Source organism: Scomber scombrus, chromosome 1 (assembly GCF_963691925.1).
Source record: "Scomber scombrus chromosome 1, fScoSco1.1, whole genome shotgun sequence".
NCBI lineage: Eukaryota > Metazoa > Chordata > Actinopteri > Scombriformes > Scombridae > Scomber > Scomber scombrus.
The window spans coordinates 2,604,124-2,624,546 of NC_084970.1; the positions used below are offsets into that span (position 1 = coordinate 2,604,124).

The 20,423-nt window shown below is 41.0% G+C and overlaps 1 protein-coding gene across 1 annotated transcript in view; it reads right to left on the reverse strand.

Annotated features, from left to right (window-relative positions):
* LOC133979260 (mucin-5AC-like) overlaps positions 1-20,423 on the reverse strand; it is a 43,775-nt gene that overhangs the window by 16,036 nt on the left and 7,316 nt on the right. The window contains exons 17-33 of the mRNA XM_062417757.1: positions 19,749-20,004; positions 19,290-19,342; positions 18,058-18,161; positions 17,736-17,887; positions 17,429-17,567; positions 16,615-16,725; positions 15,972-16,151; positions 15,632-15,871; positions 14,634-14,790; positions 12,465-12,593; positions 12,101-12,251; positions 11,965-12,008; positions 11,653-11,880; positions 9,566-11,545; positions 6,320-8,953; positions 3,737-4,063; positions 671-3,010 (exon numbers count right to left, since the gene is read on the reverse strand). Of these exons, the coding sequence (XP_062273741.1) occupies positions 671-3,010; positions 3,737-4,063; positions 6,320-8,953; positions 9,566-11,545; positions 11,653-11,880; positions 11,965-12,008; positions 12,101-12,251; positions 12,465-12,593; positions 14,634-14,790; positions 15,632-15,871; positions 15,972-16,151; positions 16,615-16,725; positions 17,429-17,567; positions 17,736-17,887; positions 18,058-18,161; positions 19,290-19,342; positions 19,749-20,004 (9,225 nt within the window). The remainder of the gene's footprint in view (positions 1-670; positions 3,011-3,736; positions 4,064-6,319; positions 8,954-9,565; positions 11,546-11,652; positions 11,881-11,964; positions 12,009-12,100; positions 12,252-12,464; positions 12,594-14,633; positions 14,791-15,631; positions 15,872-15,971; positions 16,152-16,614; positions 16,726-17,428; positions 17,568-17,735; positions 17,888-18,057; positions 18,162-19,289; positions 19,343-19,748; positions 20,005-20,423) is intronic.

Consider the following 20,423-nt stretch of genomic DNA (forward strand, 5'->3'; position numbering starts at 1 on the left):
GTTGTTGTCGACGATTGAGATTTACTTGTTATCTCAGTTGTGGTAGAGGGTGTAGTAGATGGACCACTTGTTTTAGGTGTCTGAGTTGTAGTTGTTTCAGTTGTGGTAGAAGGTGTAGTCGGTTGAGTAGTTGTGTCAGGTGTTTGAGTTGTAGTTGTTTTTTTAGTTGTGTTAGGGGTTGGAATGGTTTGAGTAGATGTAGGTGTCTGAGTTTGAGTTGTTGTCTCAGTTGTGGTAGAAGGTGTTGTAGTTGTAATTGCAGTAGAAGGAGTACAGCTGCAGCATTTAAATTTAATCTCGTAGTCGAAACACTGCTGCTGAAGCCCTTGTTGTTTGTTGTTGCATATGAGACCTGCATGTTTATTGCATGTCACAACTTGTCCCAACTGTGACAAGGGAACACCTGGGTAAGGAACAGCTCGACACTGGACTTCTTCCGGTGTTGAACATACACGATAACCAGCGGAGATGATATTCTGGATGGATTCATCTTCTCCACCATTAGGGCCTGCTGTGGGTTTGCCCAGATTTATCCAGTCTGACCAACCACATGTCATATCTTGTCCCCCTGGGCAAATAGTCGTTGTATCTGGCCCATGAGTGGTTGTTATTTCAGTTGTAGTAAATGCTGTAGTGGCTGTAGTAGTTGTTGTCGACGATTGAGTTTTACTTGTTATCTCAGTTGTGGTAGAGGGTGTAGTAGATGGACCACTCGTTTTAGGTGTCTGAGTTGTAGTTGTTTCAGTTGTGGTAGAGGGTGTAGTCGGTTGAGTAGTTGTGTCAGGTGTTTGAGTTGTAGTTGTTTTTTTAGTTGTGTTAGGGGTTGGAATGGTTTGAGTAGATGTAGGTGTCTGAGTTTGAGTAGTTGTCTCAGTTGTGGTAGAAGGTGTTGTGGATATAGCAGTTGAAAGTGTTGTAGTTGTAATTGCAGTAGAAGGAGAACAGCTGCAGCATTTAAATTTAATCTCGTAGTCGAAACACTGCTGCTGAAGCCCTTGTTGTTTGTTGTTGCATATGAGACCTGCATCTTTATTGCATGTCACAACTTGTCCCAACTGTGACAAGGGAACACCTGGGTATGGAACAGCTCGACACTGGACTTCTTCCGGTGTTGAACATACACGATAACCAGCGGAGATGATATTCTTGATGGATTCATCTTCTCCACCATCAGGGCCTGCTGTGGGTTTGCCCAGATTTATCCAGTCTGACCAGCTACACATCATTTCATGTCCCCCAGGACATGTTGTAGTTGTCTCAGTGGTGGAAGACGGTGTAGTGGTCGGAGTAGTTGTTGTAGGTGTCAGAGTTGTAGTTGTTATAGTTGTGGTAGTATGTGGTTGGGATGTTGTAGTTGAAGGTGTTGCAGTTGGATTTGCAGTAGATGGAGTTGAAGGTGTTGGACAGCTGCAGCATTTAAATTTAATCTCATAGTCAAAACATTCCTGCTGAAGCCCTTGTTCTTTGTTGCTGCATATGAGACCTACATCCCTATTGCATGTCACAGCTTGTCCCACCTGTGACAAGGGAACACCTGGGTAAGCAACAGCTCTGCACTGGACCTCTTCTGGTTTTGAACAAACATGATAACCAGCAGAAATGATATTCCGGATGGATTCATCTTCTCCACCATTAGGCCCTGGAGTGGGTTTGCCAAGATTTATCCAGTCTGACCAACCACATGTCATATCTTGTCCCCCTGGGCACATAGTCGTTGTACCTGGCCCATGAGTGGTTGTTATTTCAGTTGTAGTAAATGCTGTAGTGGCTGTAGTAGTTGTTGTCGACGATTGAGATTTACTTGTTATCTCAGTTGTGGTAGAGGGTGTAGTAGATGGACCACTTGTTTTAGGTGTCTGAGTTGTAGTTGTTTCAGTTGTGGTAGAAGGTGTAGTCGGTTGAGTAGTTGTGTCAGGTGTTTGAGTTGTAGTTGTTTTTTTAGTTGTGTTAGGGGTTGGAATGGTTTGAGTAGATGTAGGTGTCTGAGTTTGAGTTGTTGTCTCAGTTGTGGTAGAAGGTGTTGTAGTTGTAATTGCAGTAGAAGGAGTACAGCTGCAGCATTTAAATTTAATCTCGTAGTCGAAACACTGCTGCTGAAGCCCTTGTTGTTTGTTGTTGCATATGAGACCTGCATGTTTATTGCATGTCACAACTTGTCCCAACTGTGACAAGGGAACACCTGGGTAAGGAACAGCTCGACACTGGACTTCTTCCGGTGTTGAACATACACGATAACCAGCGGAGATGATATTCTGGATGGATTCATCTTCTCCACCATTAGGGCCTGCTGTGGGTTTGCCCAGATTTATCCAGTCTGACCAACCACATGTCATATCTTGTCCCCCTGGGCAAATAGTCGTTGTATCTGGCCCATGAGTGGTTGTTATTTCAGTTGTAGTAAATGCTGTAGTGGCTGTAGTAGTTGTTGTCGACGATTGAGTTTTACTTGTTATCTCAGTTGTGGTAGAGGGTGTAGTAGATGGACCACTCGTTTTAGGTGTCTGAGTTGTAGTTGTTTCAGTTGTGGTAGAGGGTGTAGTCGGTTGAGTAGTTGTGTCAGGTGTTTGAGTTGTAGTTGTTTTTTTAGTTGTGTTAGGGGTTGGAATGGTTTGAGTAGATGTAGGTGTCTGAGTTTGAGTTGTTGTCTCAGTTGTGGTAGAAGGTGTTGTAGTTGGAACTGCAGTAGAAGGAGTACAGCTGCAGCATTTAAATTTAATCTCGTAGTCGAAACACTGCTGCTGAAGCCCTTGTTGTTTGTTGATGCATATGAGACCTGCATGTTTATTGCATGTCACAACTTGTCCCAACTGTGACAAGGGAACACCTGGGAAAAGAACAGCTCGACACTGGACTTCTTCCAGTGTTGAACATACACGATAACCAGCGGAGATGATATTCTGGATGGATTCATCTTCTCCACCATTAGGGCCTGGAGTGGGTTTGCCCAGATTTATCCAGTCTGACCAACCACATGTCATATCTTGTCCCCCTGGGCAAATAGTCGTTGTACCTGGCCCATGAGTGGTTGTTATTTCAGTTGTAGTAAATGCTGTAGTGGCTGTAGTAGTTGTTGTCGGCGATTGAGTTTTACTTGTTATCTCAGTTGTGGTAGAGGGTGTAGTAGATGGACCACTTGTTTTAGGTGTCTGAGTTGTAGTTGTTTCAGTTGTGGTAGAAGGTGTAGTCGGTTGAGTAGTTGTGTCAGGTGTTTGAGTTGTAGTTGTTTTTTTAGTTGTGTTAGGGGTTGGAATGGTTTGAGTAGATGTAGGTGTCTGAGTTTGAGTTGTTGTCTCAGTTGTGGTAGAAGGTGTTGTAGTTGTAATTGCAGTAGAAGGAGTACAGCTGCAGCATTTAAATTTAATCTCGTAGTCGAAACACTGCTGCTGAAGCCCTTGTTGTTTGTTGTTGCATATGAGACCTGCATGTTTATTGCATGTCACAACTTGTCCCAACTGTGACAAGGGAACACCTGGGTAAGGAACAGCTCGACACTGGACTTCTTCCGGTGTTGAACATACATGATAACCAGCGGAGATGATATTCTGGATGGATTCATCTTCTCCACCATTAGGGCCTGCTGTGGGTTTGCCCAGATTTATCCAGTCTGACCAACCACATGTCATATCTTGTCCCCCTGGGCAAATAGTCGTTGTATCTGGCCCATGAGTGGTTGTTATTTCAGTTGTAGTAAATGCTGTAGTGGCTGTAGTAGTTGGTGTCGGCGATTGAGTTTTACTTGTTATCTCAGTTGTGGTAGAGGGTGTAGTAGATGGACCACTTGTTTTAGGTGTCTGAGTTGTAGTTGTTTCAGTTGTGGTAGAAGGTGTAGTCGGTTGAGTAGTTGTGTCAGGTGTTTGAGTTGTAGTTGTTTTTTTAGTTGTGTTAGGGGTTGGAATGGTTTGAGTAGATGTAGGTGTCTGAGTTTGAGTTGTTGTCTCAGTTGTGGTAGAAGGTGTTGTAGTTGTAATTGCAGTAGAAGGAGTACAGCTGCAGCATTTAAATTTAATCTCGTAGTCGAAACACTGCTGCTGAAGCCCTTGTTGTTTGTTGTTGCATATGAGACCTGCATGTTTATTGCATGTCACAACTTGTCCCAACTGTGACAAGGGAACACCTGGGTAAGGAACAGCTCGACACTGGACTTCTTCCGGTGTTGAACATACATGATAACCAGCGGAGATGATATTCTGGATGGATTCATCTTCTCCACCATTAGGGCCTGCTGTGGGTTTGCCAAGATTTATCCAGTCTGACCAACCACATGTCATATCTTGTCCCCCTGGGCAAATAGTCGTTGTATCTGGCCCATGAGTGGTTGTTATTTCAGTTGTAGTAAATGCTGTAGTGGCTGTAGTAGTTGTTGTCGACGATTGAGTTTTACTTGTTATCTCAGTTGTGGTAGAGGATGTAGTAGATGGACCACTAGTTTTAGGTGTCTGAGTTGTAGTTGTTTCAGTTGTGGTAGAGGGTGTAGTCGGTTGAGTAGTTGTGTCAGGTGTTTGAGTTGTAGTTGTTTTTTTAGTTGTGTTAGGGGTTGGAATGGTTTGAGTAGATGTAGGTGTCTGAGTTTGAGTTGTTGTCTCAGTTGTGGTAGAAGGTGTTGTAGTTGTAATTGCAGTAGAAGGAGTACAGCTGCAGCATTTAAATTTAATCTCGTAGTCGAAACACTGCTGCTGAAGCCCTTGTTGTTTGTTTTTGCATATGAGACCTACATGTTTATTGCATGTCACAGCTTGTCCCACCTGTGACAAGGGAACACCTGGGTAAGCAACAGCTCTGCACTGGACCTCTTCTGGTTTTGAACAAACATGATAACCAGCAGAAATGATATTCCGGATGGATTCATCTTCTCCACCATTAGGCCCTGGAGTGGGTTTGCCAAGATTTATCCAGTCTGACCAACCACATGTCATATCATGTCCTCCCCCTGGGCAAATAGTCGTTGTACCTGGCCCATGAGTGGTTGTTATTTCAGTTGTAGTAAATGCTGTAGTGGCTGTAGTAGTTGTTGTCTGCGATTGAGTTTTACTTGTTATCTCAGTTGTGGTAGAGGGTGTAGTAGATGGACCACTTGTTTTAGGTGTCTGAGTTGTAGTTGTTTCAGTTGTGGTAGAAGGTGTAGTCGGTTGAGTAGTTGTGTCAGGTGTTTGAGCTGTAGTTGTTTTTTTAGTTGTGTTAGGGGTTGGAATGGTTTGAGTAGATGTAGGTATCTGAGTTTGAGTTGTTGTCTCAGTTGTGGTAGAAGGTGTTGTAGTTGTAATTGCAGTAGAAGGAGTACAGCTGCAGCATTTAAATTTAATCTCGTAGTCGAAACACTGCTGCTGAAGCCCTTGTTGTTTGTTGTTGCATATGAGACCTGCATGTTTATTGCATGTCACAACTTGTCCCAACTGTGACAAGGGAACACCTGGGTAAGGAACAGCTCGACACTGGACTTCTTCCGGTGTTGAACATACATGATAACCAGCGGAGATGATATTCTGGATGGATTCATCTTCTCCACCATTAGGGCCTGCTGTGGGTTTGCCCAGATTTATCCAGTCTGACCAACCACATGTCATATCTTGTCCCCCTGGGCAAATAGTCGTTGTATCTGGCCCATGAGTGGTTGTTATTTCAGTTGTAGTAAATGCTGTGGTGGCTGTAGTAGTTGTTGTCGACGATTGAGTTTTACTTGTTATTTCAGTTGTGGTAGAGGGTGTAGTAGATGGACCACTTGTTTTAGGTGTCTGAGTTGTAGTTGTTTCAGTTGTGGTAGAGGGTGTAGTCGGTTGAGTAGTTGTGTCAGGTGTTTGAGTTGTAGTTGTTTTTTTAGTTGTGTTAGGGGTTGGAATGGTTTGAGTAGATGTAGGTGTCTGAGTTTGAGTTGTTGTCTCAGTTGTGGTAGAAGGTGTTGTAGTTGGAACTGCAGTAGAAGGAGTACAGCTGCAGCATTTAAATTTAATCTCGTAGTCGAAACACTGCTGCTGAAGCCCTTGTTGTTTGTTGATGCATATGAGACCTGCATGTTTATTGCATGTCACAACTTGTCCCAACTGTGACAAGGGAACACCTGGGAAAAGAACAGCTCGACACTGGACTTCTTCCAGTGTTGAACATACACGATAACCAGCGGAGATGATATTCTGGATGGATTCATCTTCTCCACCATTAGGGCCTGGAGTGGGTTTGCCCAGATTTATCCAGTCTGACCAACCACATGTCATATCTTGTCCCCCTGGGCAAATAGTCGTTGTACCTGGCCCATGAGTGGTTGTTATTTCAGTTGTAGTAAATGCTGTAGTGGCTGTAGTAGTTGTTGTCGGCGATTGAGTTTTACTTGTTATCTCAGTTGTGGTAGAGGGTGTAGTAGATGGACCACTTGTTTTAGGTGTCTGAGTTGTAGTTGTTTCAGTTGTGGTAGAAGGTGTAGTCGGTTGAGTAGTTGTGTCAGGTGTTTGAGTTGTAGTTGTTTTTTTAGTTGTGTTAGGGGTTGGAATGGTTTGAGTAGATGTAGGTGTCTGAGTTTGAGTTGTTGTCTCAGTTGTGGTAGAAGGTGTTGTAGTTGTAATTGCAGTAGAAGGAGTACAGCTGCAGCATTTAAATTTAATCTCGTAGTCGAAACACTGCTGCTGAAGCCCTTGTTGTTTGTTGTTGCATATGAGACCTGCATGTTTATTGCATGTCACAACTTGTCCCAACTGTGACAAGGGAACACCTGGGTAAGGAACAGCTCGACACTGGACTTCTTCCGGTGTTGAACATACATGATAACCAGCGGAGATGATATTCTGGATGGATTCATCTTCTCCACCATTAGGGCCTGCTGTGGGTTTGCCCAGATTTATCCAGTCTGACCAACCACATGTCATATCTTGTCCCCCTGGGCAAATAGTCGTTGTATCTGGCCCATGAGTGGTTGTTATTTCAGTTGTAGTAAATGCTGTAGTGGCTGTAGTAGTTGTTGTCGACGATTGAGTTTTACTTGTTATCTCAGTTGTGGTAGAGGGTGTAGTAGATGGACCACTCGTTTTAGGTGTCTGAGTTGTAGTTGTTTCAGTTGTGGTAGAGGGTGTAGTCGGTTGAGTAGTTGTGTCAGGTGTTTGAGTTGTAGTTGTTTTTTTAGTTGTGTTAGGGGTTGGAATGGTTTGAGTAGATGTAGGTGTCTGAGTTTGAGTTGTTGTCTCAGTTGTGGTAGAAGGTGTTGTAGTTGTAATTGCAGTAGAAGGAGTACAGCTGCAGCATTTAAATTTAATCTTGTAGTCGAAACACTGCTGCTGAAGCCCTTGTTGTTTGTTGTTGCATATGAGACCTGCATGTTTATTGCATGTCACAACTTGTCCCAACTGTGACAAAGGAATACCTGGGTAAGGAACAGCTCGACACTGGACTTCTTCCGGTGTTGAACATACACGATAACCAGCGGAGATGATATTCTGGATGGATTCATCTTCTCCACCATTAGGGCCTGCTGTGGGTTTGCCCAGATTTATCCAGTCTGACCAGCTACACATCATTTCATGTCCCCCAGGACATGTTGTAGTTGTCTCAGTGGTGGAAGACGGTGTAGTGGTCGGAGTAGTTGTTGTAGGTGTCAGAGTTGTCATTGTTTCAGTTGTGGCAGAAGGAGAAGTTGGTGGAGAAGTTGTCGTAGCTGTCTGAGTTGTGGATGGTTCTTTAGTTGGTGTAGTGGGTTTATTAGGATTAGCTGTAGAAGATGATGGTGGTAAAGTTGTAGTACTTAGGGTTGTGCTGCACTGCACTGTTTCGCAACACTTAACCTTTATTTCATAATTCAAACATATTGGTGGAGATTGCAAGCTGTTCTTACACAGAAGTCCTTTGTCATTACATGTTACAGTTTGTCCTAAGTCTTTTAGTGGAAGACCTGGATAGTGTACAGCTTGACACTCCACCGCCACTGGATTTTCACAGATCTTATATCCTTTCTGTATAATGTGTTTGATAGTTTCATTGTCTCCATTTCCAGGACCAAATTCGGGGTAGTCTGAACTTATCCACTTTGACCAATAGCATAAAGTATCCTGACAAGGTGTTACAGTAGGACTTTTTGTTGTTGCAGTTGTGGTAGTGGGTGTAGTAGATGGACCACTTGTTTTAGGTGTCTGAGTTGTAGTTGTTTCAGTTGTGGTAGAAGGTGTAGTCGGTTGAGTAGTTGTGTCAGGTGTTTGAGTTGTAGTTGTTTTTTTAGTTGTGTTAGGGGTTGGAATGGTTTGAGTAGATGTAGGTGTCTGAGTTTGAGTTGTTGTCTCAGTTGTGGTAGAAGGTGTTGTGGATATAGCAGTTGAAAGTGTTGTAGTTGTAGTTGTAATTGCAGTAGAAGGAGTACAGCTGCAGCATTTAAATTTAATCTCGTAGTCGAAACACTGCTGCTGAAGCCCTTGTTGTTTGTTGTTGCATATGAGACCTGCATGTTTATTGCATGTCACAACTTGTCCCAACTGTGACAAGGGAACACCTGGGTAAGGAACAGCTCGACACTGGACTTCTTCCGGTGTTGAACATACACGATAACCAGCGGAGATGATATTCTGGATGGATTCATCTTCTCCACCATTAGGGCCTGCTGTGGGTTTGCCCAGATTTATCCAGTCTGACCAGCTACACATCATTTCATGTCCCCCAGGACATGTTGTAGTTGTCTCAGTGGTGGAAGACGGTGTAGTGGTCGGAGTAGTTGTTGTAGGTGTCAGAGTTATAGTTGTTATAGTTGTGGTAATATGTGGTTGGGATGTTGTAGTTGAAGGTGTTGCAGTTGGATTTGCAGTAGATGGAGTTGAAGGTTTTAGACAGCTGCAGCATTTAAATTTAATCTCATAGTCAAAACATTCCTGCTGAAGCCCTTGTTCTTTGTTGCTGCATGTGAGACCTACATCCCTATTGCATGTCACAGCTTGTCCCACCTGTGACAAGGGAAGACCTGGGTAAGCAACAGCTCTGCACTGGACCTCTTCTGGTTTTGAACAAACATGATAACCAGCAGAAATGATATTCCGGATGGATTCATCTTCTCCACCATTAGGCCCTGGAGTGGGTTTGCCAAGATTTATCCAGTCTGACCAACCACATGTCATATCTTGTCCCCCTGGGCAAATTGTCGTTGTATCTGGCCCATGAGTGGTTGTTATTTCAGTTGTAGTAAATGCTGTAGTGGCTGTAGTAGTTGTTGTCGACGATTGAGTTTTACTTGTTATCTCAGTTGTGGAAGAGGGTGTAGTAGATGGACCACTTGTTTTAGGTGTCTGAGTTGTAGTTGTTTCAGTTGTGGTAGAGGGTGTAGTCGGTTGAGTAGTTGTGTAAGGTGTTTGAGTTGTAGTTGTTTTTTTAGTTGTGTTAGGGGTTGGAATGGTTTGAGTAGATGTAGGTGTCTGAGTTTGAGTTGTTGTCTCAGTTGTGGTAGAAGGTGTTGTAGTTGGAATTGCAGTAGAAGGAGTACAGCTGCAGCATTTAAATTTAATCTCGTAGTCGAAACACTGCTGCTGAAGCCCTTGTTGTTTGTTGTTGCATATGAGACCTGCATGTTTATTGCATGTCACAACTTGTCCCAACTGTGACAAGGGAACACCTGGGTAACGAACAGCTCGACACTGGACTTCTTCCGGTGTTGAACATACATGGTAACCAGCGGAGATGATATTCTGGATGGATTCATCTTCTCCACCATTAGGGCCTGCTGTGGGTTTGCCCAGATTTATCCAGTCTGACCAGCTACACATCATTTCATGTCCCCCAGGACATGTTGTAGTTGTCTCAGTGGTGGAAGACGGTGTAGTGGTCGGAGTAGTTGTTGTAGGTGTCAGAGTTGTCATTGTTTCAGTTGTGGCAGAAGGAGAAGTTGGTGGAGAAGTTGTCGTAGCTGTCTGAGTTGTAGATGGTTCTTTAGTTGGTGTAGTGGGTTTATTGGGATTAGCTGTAGAAGATGATGGTGGTAAAGTTGTAGTACTTGGGGTTGTGCTGCACTGCACTGTTTCGCAACACTTAACCTTTATTTCATAATTCAAACATATTGGTGGAGATTGCAAGCTGTTCTTACACAGAAGTCCTTTGTCATTACATGTTACAGTTTGTCCTAAGTCTTTTAGTGGAAGACCTGGATAGTGTACAGCTTGACACTCCACCGCCACTGGATTTTCACAGATCTTATATCCTTTCTGTATAATGTGTTTGATAGTTTCATTGTCTCCATTTCCAGGACCAAATTCGGGGTAGTCTGAACTTATCCACTTTGACCAATAGCATAAAGTTTCCTGACAAGGTGTTACAGTAGGACTTTTTGTTGTTGCAGTTGTGGTAGTGGGTGTAGTAGATGGACCACTTGTTTTAGGTGTCTGAGTTGTAGTTGTTTCAGTTGTGGTAGAAGGTGTAGTCGGTTGAGTAGTTGTGTCAGGTGTTTGAGTTGTAGTTGTTTTTTTAGTTGTGTTAGGGGTTGGAATGGTTTGAGTAGATGTAGGTGTCTGAGTTTGAGTTGTTGTCTCAGTTGTGGTAGAAGGTGTTGTAGTTGTAATTGCAGTAGAAGGAGTACAGCTGCAGCATTTAAATTTAATCTCGTAGTCGAAACACTGCTGCTGAAGCCCTTGTTGTTTGTTGTTGCATATGAGACCTGCATGTTTATTGCATGTCACAACTTGTCCCAACTGTGACAAGGGAACACCTGGGTAAGGAACAGCTCGACACTGGACTTCTTCCGGTGTTGAACATACACGATAACCAGCGGAGATGATATTCTGGATGGATTCATCTTCTCCACCATTAGGGCCTGCTGTGGGTTTGCCCAGATTTATCCAGTCTGACCAGCTACACATCATTTCATGTCCCCCAGGACATGTTGTAGTTGTCTCAGTGGTGGAAGACGGTGTAGTGGTCGGAGTAGTTGTTGTAGGTGTCAGAGTTGTCATTGTTTCAGTTGTGGCAGAAGGAGAAGTTGGTGGAGAAGTTGTAGTAGCTGTCTGAGTTGTAGATGGTTCTTTAGTTGGTGTAGTGGGTTTATTGGGATTAGCTGTAGAAGATGATGGTGGTAAAGTTGTAGTACTTAGGGTTGTGCTGCACTGCACTGTTTCGCAACACTTAACCTTTATTTCATAATTCAAACATATTGGTGGAGATTGCAAGCTGTTCTTACACAGAAGTCCTTTGTCATTACATGTTACAGTTTGTCCTAAGTCTTTTAGTGGAAGACCTGGATAGTGTACAGCTTGACACTCCACCGCCACTGGATTTTCACAGATCTTATATCCTTTCTGTATAATGTGTTTGATAGTTTCATTGTCTCCATTTCCAGGACCAAATTCGGGGTAGTCTGAACTTATCCACTTTGACCAATAGCATAAAGTTTCCTGACAAGGTGTTACAGTAGGACTTTGTGTTGTTGCAGTTGTGGTAGAGGGTGTAGTAGATGGACCACTTGTTTTAGGTGTCTGAGTTGTAGGTGATTCAGTTGTGGTAGAAGATGTACTTGGTGGAGTAGTTGTTGTGGGTGTTTCAGTTGTTGTTTTAATGTGTACTGGTTTAGTTGATGGAGTAGACTTTGGTGCGCCTGTGACTATATCTATGAACACACATAGTACAGATTGTGGTTTAGGAAATGTATAATGTTAGCTATATTTTACAGTGGTTACAATTCATTTTCAGGCTCCAAAATAGTGTTGTGCATACCTGGTGTAGTTGATGTAAAAACAAACGTGGTTGGAGACTGGCTGGTTGAAGTAGTGGTTGCAGTGGACATAGTAGTTGTCAATGTAGGTTTCGGGCATGGGTATGACCCCTTGTCAATGGTACCATTATTCCCACAGATTGCTGTGATACAGTTACCATGTCCATCTGTTGTGTTATAGATGGTACTGCCAGGGTGATATTTGTTTCCATTATATGTACAAGTACAGACTGTAAAGAGAGGAGAAATATTATTATCACCCTAACATAAGTATGTATTTTATAACCCACAATCTCTCCAAATGTTTTCAATACCTTTGGCATCATAGTGACATTGGATGGTCATTGCACTGCATGTACTTCAAGAAAGAAGACATTGAAAATTGTCAGATTGACAGAACTCACCACAAAGTTATATAACTTTAATTTACACATTTTATGCAAAACCTACCACGTATGACAGTTTTCAGTTGTTGGCACTGTGTCACCATCATTGAAATGTCTCCCCTCTTTATCGTAGCAGCCACAGTGTTCTTTCAAAACACATGTCATTGTATCTTCATTGAAGTATGGCTGAGCAGGAGGGCATTTTGGATAGCAACCTTAGTTAAAAACAAACTACTGTTTATGCAGCTGTTAATACAAAATCTGATTCTTAAATGATTGTTGGTAGCATTAAAATCATTTTAATTAATAATTATGATAATTATGAAGCAACATTTTTTACAAAACTGTAAAGACAATTAATAGACAGTTTGAGATAATTGACATTTTGAATCTTAAATGATCAGGACAAATGACAAAAACATATTTGCCTTCAAGAGGAGGTATCTGTGGAGAGCAGTTGCCTGAGGGGTTCCTGCAAGTTTTCATACAAGGAAATCCACATGGCATGTAGTGCCACTCACATTCACCAGGGGGATTGTAGTAATCACAGAATAGAGCTGGAAAAGATAAAAATAGATAAAAAATGAATCATCTTCTTGAAGCAGTTTGTTTTGGTCAAGCTAAAAAACAAGTGAAACTGAAAATGTCAAAGAAACCACTGTCATCTCAACTGAGCACAAGTACCATCATTACTAAACACACAGGTGAATATAAACCAGGTGCAAGTGGTATGGATCATTTTGTTGCTGTACAAGCATCTCTATGCTGTGATGGCAGAGATAAAGAGGGTAAGCAGCCTTATGGAAGTTTAACACTCAAACATATCAGAAGTCAGGAAAGTCCAGCATGACAGATCTAGCTGTAGCTTAAATTAAAGAGTGACTTGTTAATGCTGAGGGGAAAATATTTGACTTGGAAAATGAAAACACCCTTCTGAAACTACAGATGGTTACTAACAAGAGGGACAAGATAATCTAATGAATCAGATGTAAAATCTCATGAAATTACAGACTGGTAGGACTGGTGAGAAAAAGAGGAAATACTGAATCAAACAGAAAAAATCCAACAACTAATCAAAGAAATGCTAGGTGCTGATGTTAGAGATGATGTGCTACAGTGAGTACATCGTACACAGCGATCACCACTGGTGAAAGCAGGCCCTCCTAGACACATTGTCCTGAACGTCCTGAGGGATGGTGTGATTAAAAAGGTCCACAGCTAAGAAGATAAACAGAGAGAATGGTCTACTGTTGATTTGATAGACAAAAGGACAGTCCTGATATATCCATCCTGAATCCTGCATTCAAATTTAGCTGGGCCACTGCTCAACCACTCAAATCAGAGTCCCCCTCCTCACCAACAACAACAATGACCTCCACATGTCTCTCCCTCCACACTGAAGCACTATGCTGACCAACTGTCTCTGGTGTGCACAGATATCTTCAACACCTCTGAGACAAATCATGTGCCAGCCTGCTTCAAATCCTCCACCATCATCCTGTACAAAAAACAAACAAAACAAGGACCGCAGGACTACAGACCTGATCTCTGTGTTAATGTGGTTATGAAGTTATTATGCCTTCTCAAAACAGCCTCAGTATGCAGTCTCAAAACCATAACTGACCCATTCCTTGACCTCAACTACATCCTCCAGCACCTGGACTCTTCAAGGACCTATGCCAGGATCCTATTTGTGGACTTCAGCTCTGCCTTTAACACAATTATCCCAGATCTTGTGCAGGACATACTCTCCCAGCTGAATGCATCTGACTCCATCCTGTCTGACAGGAAGCAGAACATGAAGCTCATAGAAGCACGTCCCTGACTTCCTGACCATCAGGACTGGTTATGTCCTTTCTTCACTTCTCCCTGTACAGCTACAGCTACAGCTACACCACCAGCCCATCCAGCTTCTGAAGTTTGCAGATGACACCACCCTCATTGGGCTCATCTCTGAAAGGGATGAACCCAACTGCAGGTGAAAAATTGACCATCTGGTGACTTGGTGCAGACAAGTTGGAGCTCAACACTCTAAAGACAGTGACTACGGTAGTGGATTTCAGAGGGAGCCCAGCTTCACCCATCTCCATCACCTTGTGTCAGCATTATGATCACTCAGGACCCTCAAATAGGAGCAGAACATCACTGGCCTCAACAAGAAGGCTTAGTAGAAGATGTACTTCCTGCAGCAGCTGAATAAGTTCAACCTGCTGAAGTCAGTGATGGTGCATTTCTACACAATCCTTGAGTCCATCCTCACCTCCTTCATCACCATCTGGTACACTTGACTTTTGTGGTAGTTGTAACTTCTTTCATTTTACATAGGAACTTTTTTTCTCTTACTTTATAATACTTCACTGTTATGCATATTTCAGAGATTATAGTACAGAATATTACATATGCATATTTAAGAGATTATATTACAGCAATACTTGATTACAGTTACAGATTTAGCTAAAAAAAAAAAGTGTCTATTTTGCTTTATTACAACCCTGATAATGTCTTCTTTTCTTTTCCCATTAATCTGAGTTTAAGATCAGTCCAACTGTATGTGCTGTATATTAATTGTAGCTTTGCAACAAAGAATGTTTACTCACGGCAGATCTTTGGGGTTCTCCATCGTATACAGATGCCAGCTTGATTACAGGATTCAGCATAAGCTGCCACAGCAGTGCAGAAACACTCACAGTCTCCACCAGTGTCACAAGCACAGGAATCAAACACACATGCGTCATAGTATGGAGCAGGATCCACCTACAGTCAAATGTATGAAAATACACTGATGAGTTAAACATGCATGACAGAGAAACACACACAACACAAAATGGCATATGGAGGAAATACAATGCTGCACTACTTCTATAACATCTCATAAACAAATATTGTACTTTTTTCCAATAAATTCATCAACATCAACAGTTACAGTTGCTGATTACATACAAATAAGATTTTAGTACAGAAAATCATTCTCTAGAATATGGTATATTTAAAAAAAATGTATAAAACAGTTAACAACTACAACACCAACTACAACATTGAAATGCTGTTTGAATACACCCTAAAATATTGATATGTTTGAGTGATTTTAAGTATTATTTAAATTAATTGATTTGATTTTGATAACACTTATGTACTCTTATGTATAAAAACCCCGAATGTATAAAAAGAAATGTATACACACCTTTAAGTCTACCCCTTTTAAAGTTCAATATGTGCTGGAAATGTCATGTTAGATTATGTGACACTTATAAAAGGTCATGAATAGTCTAAAATCGCCTGAAATAGATTTGGATATTTTTCTTACAAGAGGGAGATATGACCTGGTGCCACTAGAGGAACATTCAGGGGTTCACCAAAATATCAGGATTTATTTGGTAGGGATCAAAACAAATTGCATGACTATCTTGGCATACACTTTTTAGGCAGCTTTTCATGGACAAGATATTGTTGCTGGTAAAATGTTGACTTAACAGTAGTGCTGAGTATAGAATAAGGGATAACTAAAATAATAAATAATTATTATCGCATCTTAATCTATTGGAAGGACAGCTGGAGAATAACTTCAATAACAAATCTAACTTCAAAAACAACTTACAATGGAGTGGCAGGCAGAAAAGACATCACTCTGTATGATGCTACACTTTTTTTGGGCCCACGAGTGCCTATATGGGTTAGCTGTGCAGGGGGCGGTAATGCCCTGAGCATCGGGGCAGCTTGGTGAATTCTTCCAGCTATTCCCAAACGCAATAGGATTGACCACCACAGCATGGCACCTTGTAGTGAAGTCATTATTTGCATTGTTGTCATAGTTGCCACACAGCCCACACACCCGACTCTGAAAAAAGAATCAAAGAAAGGTTTGTCTTTTGTTGTGTGAAAAAAACAATTGAAGTCTTCTTAAAACTGAAACATTCCTTTATATATTGTAAGTTTACCTTATATTTTGGGCTGAGCTTGATGAACAAGGTTGTTTTCCTGTCCCAAATAAGAATGAGGCCATTGTTGGCCTCAACTACCAGGTAGATGCCCACAGTACTGTAGCGGAATGGAACTGCTTCTTCATTTTCTTTTGAAAGCAGCTGGTAGTTTCCCTCTGTTAGAATCAGTTCTGTGCTCTAAACATAAGAACAAATTGTTTATTGTTAGATTTTTTGGGTACATGAGCAATTATATGTGTGTGTGTGGGTATATATATATATATATATATATATATATATATATATATTGTGATTTTCATTTAATTGTTTAACTTTTTTGTTACATGTCCTTTCATTTTGTATACATGTATCATGTATACAAGATGCATACAAATAGCAAAAGCCAAAGGAAACAGATAGGATTGGGAGAATTTTGGTTTGAATCTATGTAAGTGCAAAGGTCATTTACATCTAGAAAAAACAAAATAGTATTGTCTTCTCTCAAAATAACAATATTTAAATATAGTTACATTGGAGTTTACAAAAATCTTGCATCAATAGACGACTATGAATCTATCTTGAATTTCAGCGTAGTGTAAGCAGTTGATATTGAGACAGACAATTCAGTTGTTTTTGAACAGTTTTTATATTGACTACTTACCCCCAGAAAGACCTTGATGGTCTTAGAGCAGGTAGTTCCTGTGGTTCCACATGGAACATTCTCAGTGATCACTCTGAATGATCCATTACTCTCAGCACTGCCACAGTAGTCCTGAGGAAGGACACACACACACACACACACACACACACACACACACACACACACACACACACACACACACACACACACACACACACACACACACACACACACAAAATGTTTTCATACTTCCATGGAGATTGTATATAAAAAATTCTTCTACAAGCCTATGGACTGTACTTATATAGCACTTTTTTAGTCTTTTTGACCACTCAAAGTGCTTTTACAGTACATGTCACATTCATCCATTCATACACCGTTGCCCAAGGACACATCAATATGTGGACTGGAGGAGCCGGGAATCGACTGCTCTACCTCCTGAGCCACAGTCGCCCCTAGTCTCCTGCAGGACTATGCATATGTTGGAAATGATAGAGCACACCTGTTACACACTGACCAATCATAACACTGAAAACATTTATGTATTAAAGTGTAAATTCTTTATATGTATGTGTCTACATCAGTGCAACAACTAATTGATACACAAAAGTAAGCAGAGTATGACATATGCAGCACACAAAAAGCACTTTGAAAGGCAGGGTTAAAGTTTGAATTCAAGTTTTAGTATTGTATTTCAGATCCCCCACTGACATCATCTCAGATTAGTCATTCTTGAGTATGTCACAAAGCATTTGGATTACTTCAGCAATGATAACATATGCCCTCCTCAGTCAAAAAACTCTGTCTGTTCAACTGATATTGTGTGCTTTCATACCTCAATGAGGATGTATTCACAGTCGCCATCAAAGGTGAAGCGCTTCTGATCAAAAGTCATGTAGTGACCATCACCATATATAGAGCAGGTTCCATCACACTGGTTGGTAGTGCACTGCCACTTCCTGTTTTTACAAGTGCTGCAAACAAATAAAGATTAGATCACCAATAGGCATACAGATTATAATAAATAACATTATTTTTATTTGTACTTTTCAATCACAGACAGGTGAGATGAAGTGTTGCTTAAAGAATTAAGGTGTATCTTTCTAATTTTAGAACATTGGATTCCTTTATGTTTCACCAACCAGGTGTTGCAGTCCACCTTGGTGGTCTCTCCGGGCTGGTAGGAAATACTGTTGTGAACACAGGAACAGGACTCTGGCTTGATACAGCCTCCTTTACCATCAGATACCATCCCAGATGGACACATACAGCCTGAGATGCACCCTGTGCTTACCTGCAGAAAAGATCAAACTCACAGTCCACAAATATATATATCATTTTTGCTGAGGTTTACCAAATCATGTTTTACTTTACCACAGATTACCCATTTATCTGTTCAAGTTATAAACATATAATCCATATTTTCATGTAAATGTTTCTTTCTGTGAAGTGAAGATGACTCACACAAGCCATGTCTAATGTGTTGCAGCTCTTCTCGCACTCAGTTCCTTTTGCAGCTGGCCCACTAGCAGAGCAGTTGAAGAACTCCATGGGAGGAGCACAGGCTGCTGAAAGAAGACAAAATTGAAATAACTATTCTGTGTGTTTTAAATGGATCCTGATCACTTAATTTACATATCATCATTGTTGCCCTTATTATTATTGTACCAAAGAGACAGTTCTATGCCTTAATTTACGGAGCTCAGACCACAGATTTTTTTTAATAATACTGATTATGACAATTAAACATTTGTCAAGCTTGAAAACAAGCCCTACACTTTTCAGAACAAACATTTTGTGATTTAAATGATTATATTACATTTAATCGATACAGGAGACTCAGCAGCTCCTTTACTTTTTCTGTCTCTATTCAACCTCTATTCCTGGTATACCAGAAACATTCTATCATGCTACTGCTCAGGACTGACGTCCTTCGATTCAAAAAATTCTCCCTGCAGAGTCCGAGCGCCAAAGACTTTGACAATACCTAATTATTAATATCATCTGCATAATAAACATTATTTTACTTCATTCTCTGGTCTCTCTTGATTGAAATAACCCTGTCAACTGTAAACTGTGGTAAAACATCGCCCCCTGGCAACAGGTAACTCTGTAGCATTTGGAGGCTAATGCTGGAACACTGGCAAATGAACTTGACTCTTGTACAGATTCTAAAACAAAGTCATTAGACTATTTAATAGTTATGGCTCATCATTTTCACTTTTACCAATTTTCTTCCCAAATAACCAAATCTTGAGCAGATTGGTTTAAAATGCAGCCTGTACACTGTATTGAACACATACAAAATCTTAGTATAGTATAGTATAGTATAGTATAGTATAGTATAGTATAGTATAGTATAGTATAGTATAGTATAGTATAGTAGTATAGTATTACATAAAACCTCCAAACAATGCAGCCAATTATTTTAGCAATGAAGGATGCCAACCATCTTTCCAAAGCTCTAAATTTGACTCCATACTAAAGATGATTTTAAGTCTGTCCCATCTGGAAATGAAACTTGGATCTATTAAGGCCTTCTCTTTCCTAGTTCAAAGCATTCATAGACACGGTTTCCCTGTAAATGTGTACAGCTGGTTAATATCATAAAAAAACATTCTCTGCTTTATATAAGATACTGTCAGGAAGTAACAACTGTTAGGTTGCTTATCAGGTGATTCTGTTACGTAACTTACCTGGCTGTGTAATGAACTCTCCAATGCAGCTTAGTTTGCCTTCCTTACAAGTGCTAGTGGAAAGAACAAAAAATACATTAATAAACATACATAAGATTATGTCACTCAGATTTGATCAGATAATCCAAATGTATACCAAAAAATTTCAACCAAATTTCAAAGCCTGCCTGTCAACTGTTACTCTCAAATAGATTGATGAGTCTTTGAGCACAGCAACTCAGTCAGTACGTTTAATTATGATCAGTTCAAAAACACAAAATGCCCCGTCATGTAAAATTCTGTATCTTTAACTGTATACAATATTAGAATATTTAGTATTTTGGTGCTAAAGAACTTTACCACTTGGTAATTTAAGACTGAGTTGTGAGGCATAGAGTAATTTCAACCAACCACATCACATAAATCATATGCAATAACATAAATGCAATGCATAACTTATGCCATATATAAATTTCATACCACATGACCCCATCCTTGTTGACGACTTGTCCAGGAGGCACAACTGCTCCTCTGTCATAACAGGGACAAGTATGAGATGGGACACAGTTCCCAGAGTCATCTAGGTAGCTTCCTTCTGCACAAACACAGCCATCGATGGGTGGGAAGGAGATGTGACAGCTGGCATCTGTAGTGCTCATGCAGCGGCAGGTGCGACTGCTGGATGTAATGTTATAGGAGTAGACCATGCCTCTGGGGCAAGAACTGGCATACTTTCCTGAAGAGATCAGATCACAGGAAATAATGAAAAACTGACAATGTTGCATTACAATAATGGCACAAGAATGTTTTTGCACAATTTAGCCCATTTGCCACATTATGCTGTAGTCTTATAGGTTATTTTTCCTAGATTAATGCAGCTACTGGTTTTAGTACATTTAAAAAAAAAAAAAAGTCATTGTAACGTAGTTGTGGCCTAAAGGTTATAGAAGCAAGCTTGTGACCGGATTCAATCACTGGTTAAATTATCAGACTGGCAAGACAAATCTGAAAAGGAAAAGTGATACGTGAAAAAGCAATGCTTGCTCGTCCCTCATTATCGCCACTGAGATGCCCTTGGGAACGGCCTTTAACTGTTACAGTGGAGCTACTCGGTGGCCAGCAGATCAGACTGTAGTTATACTGGGCAGCTTCCAG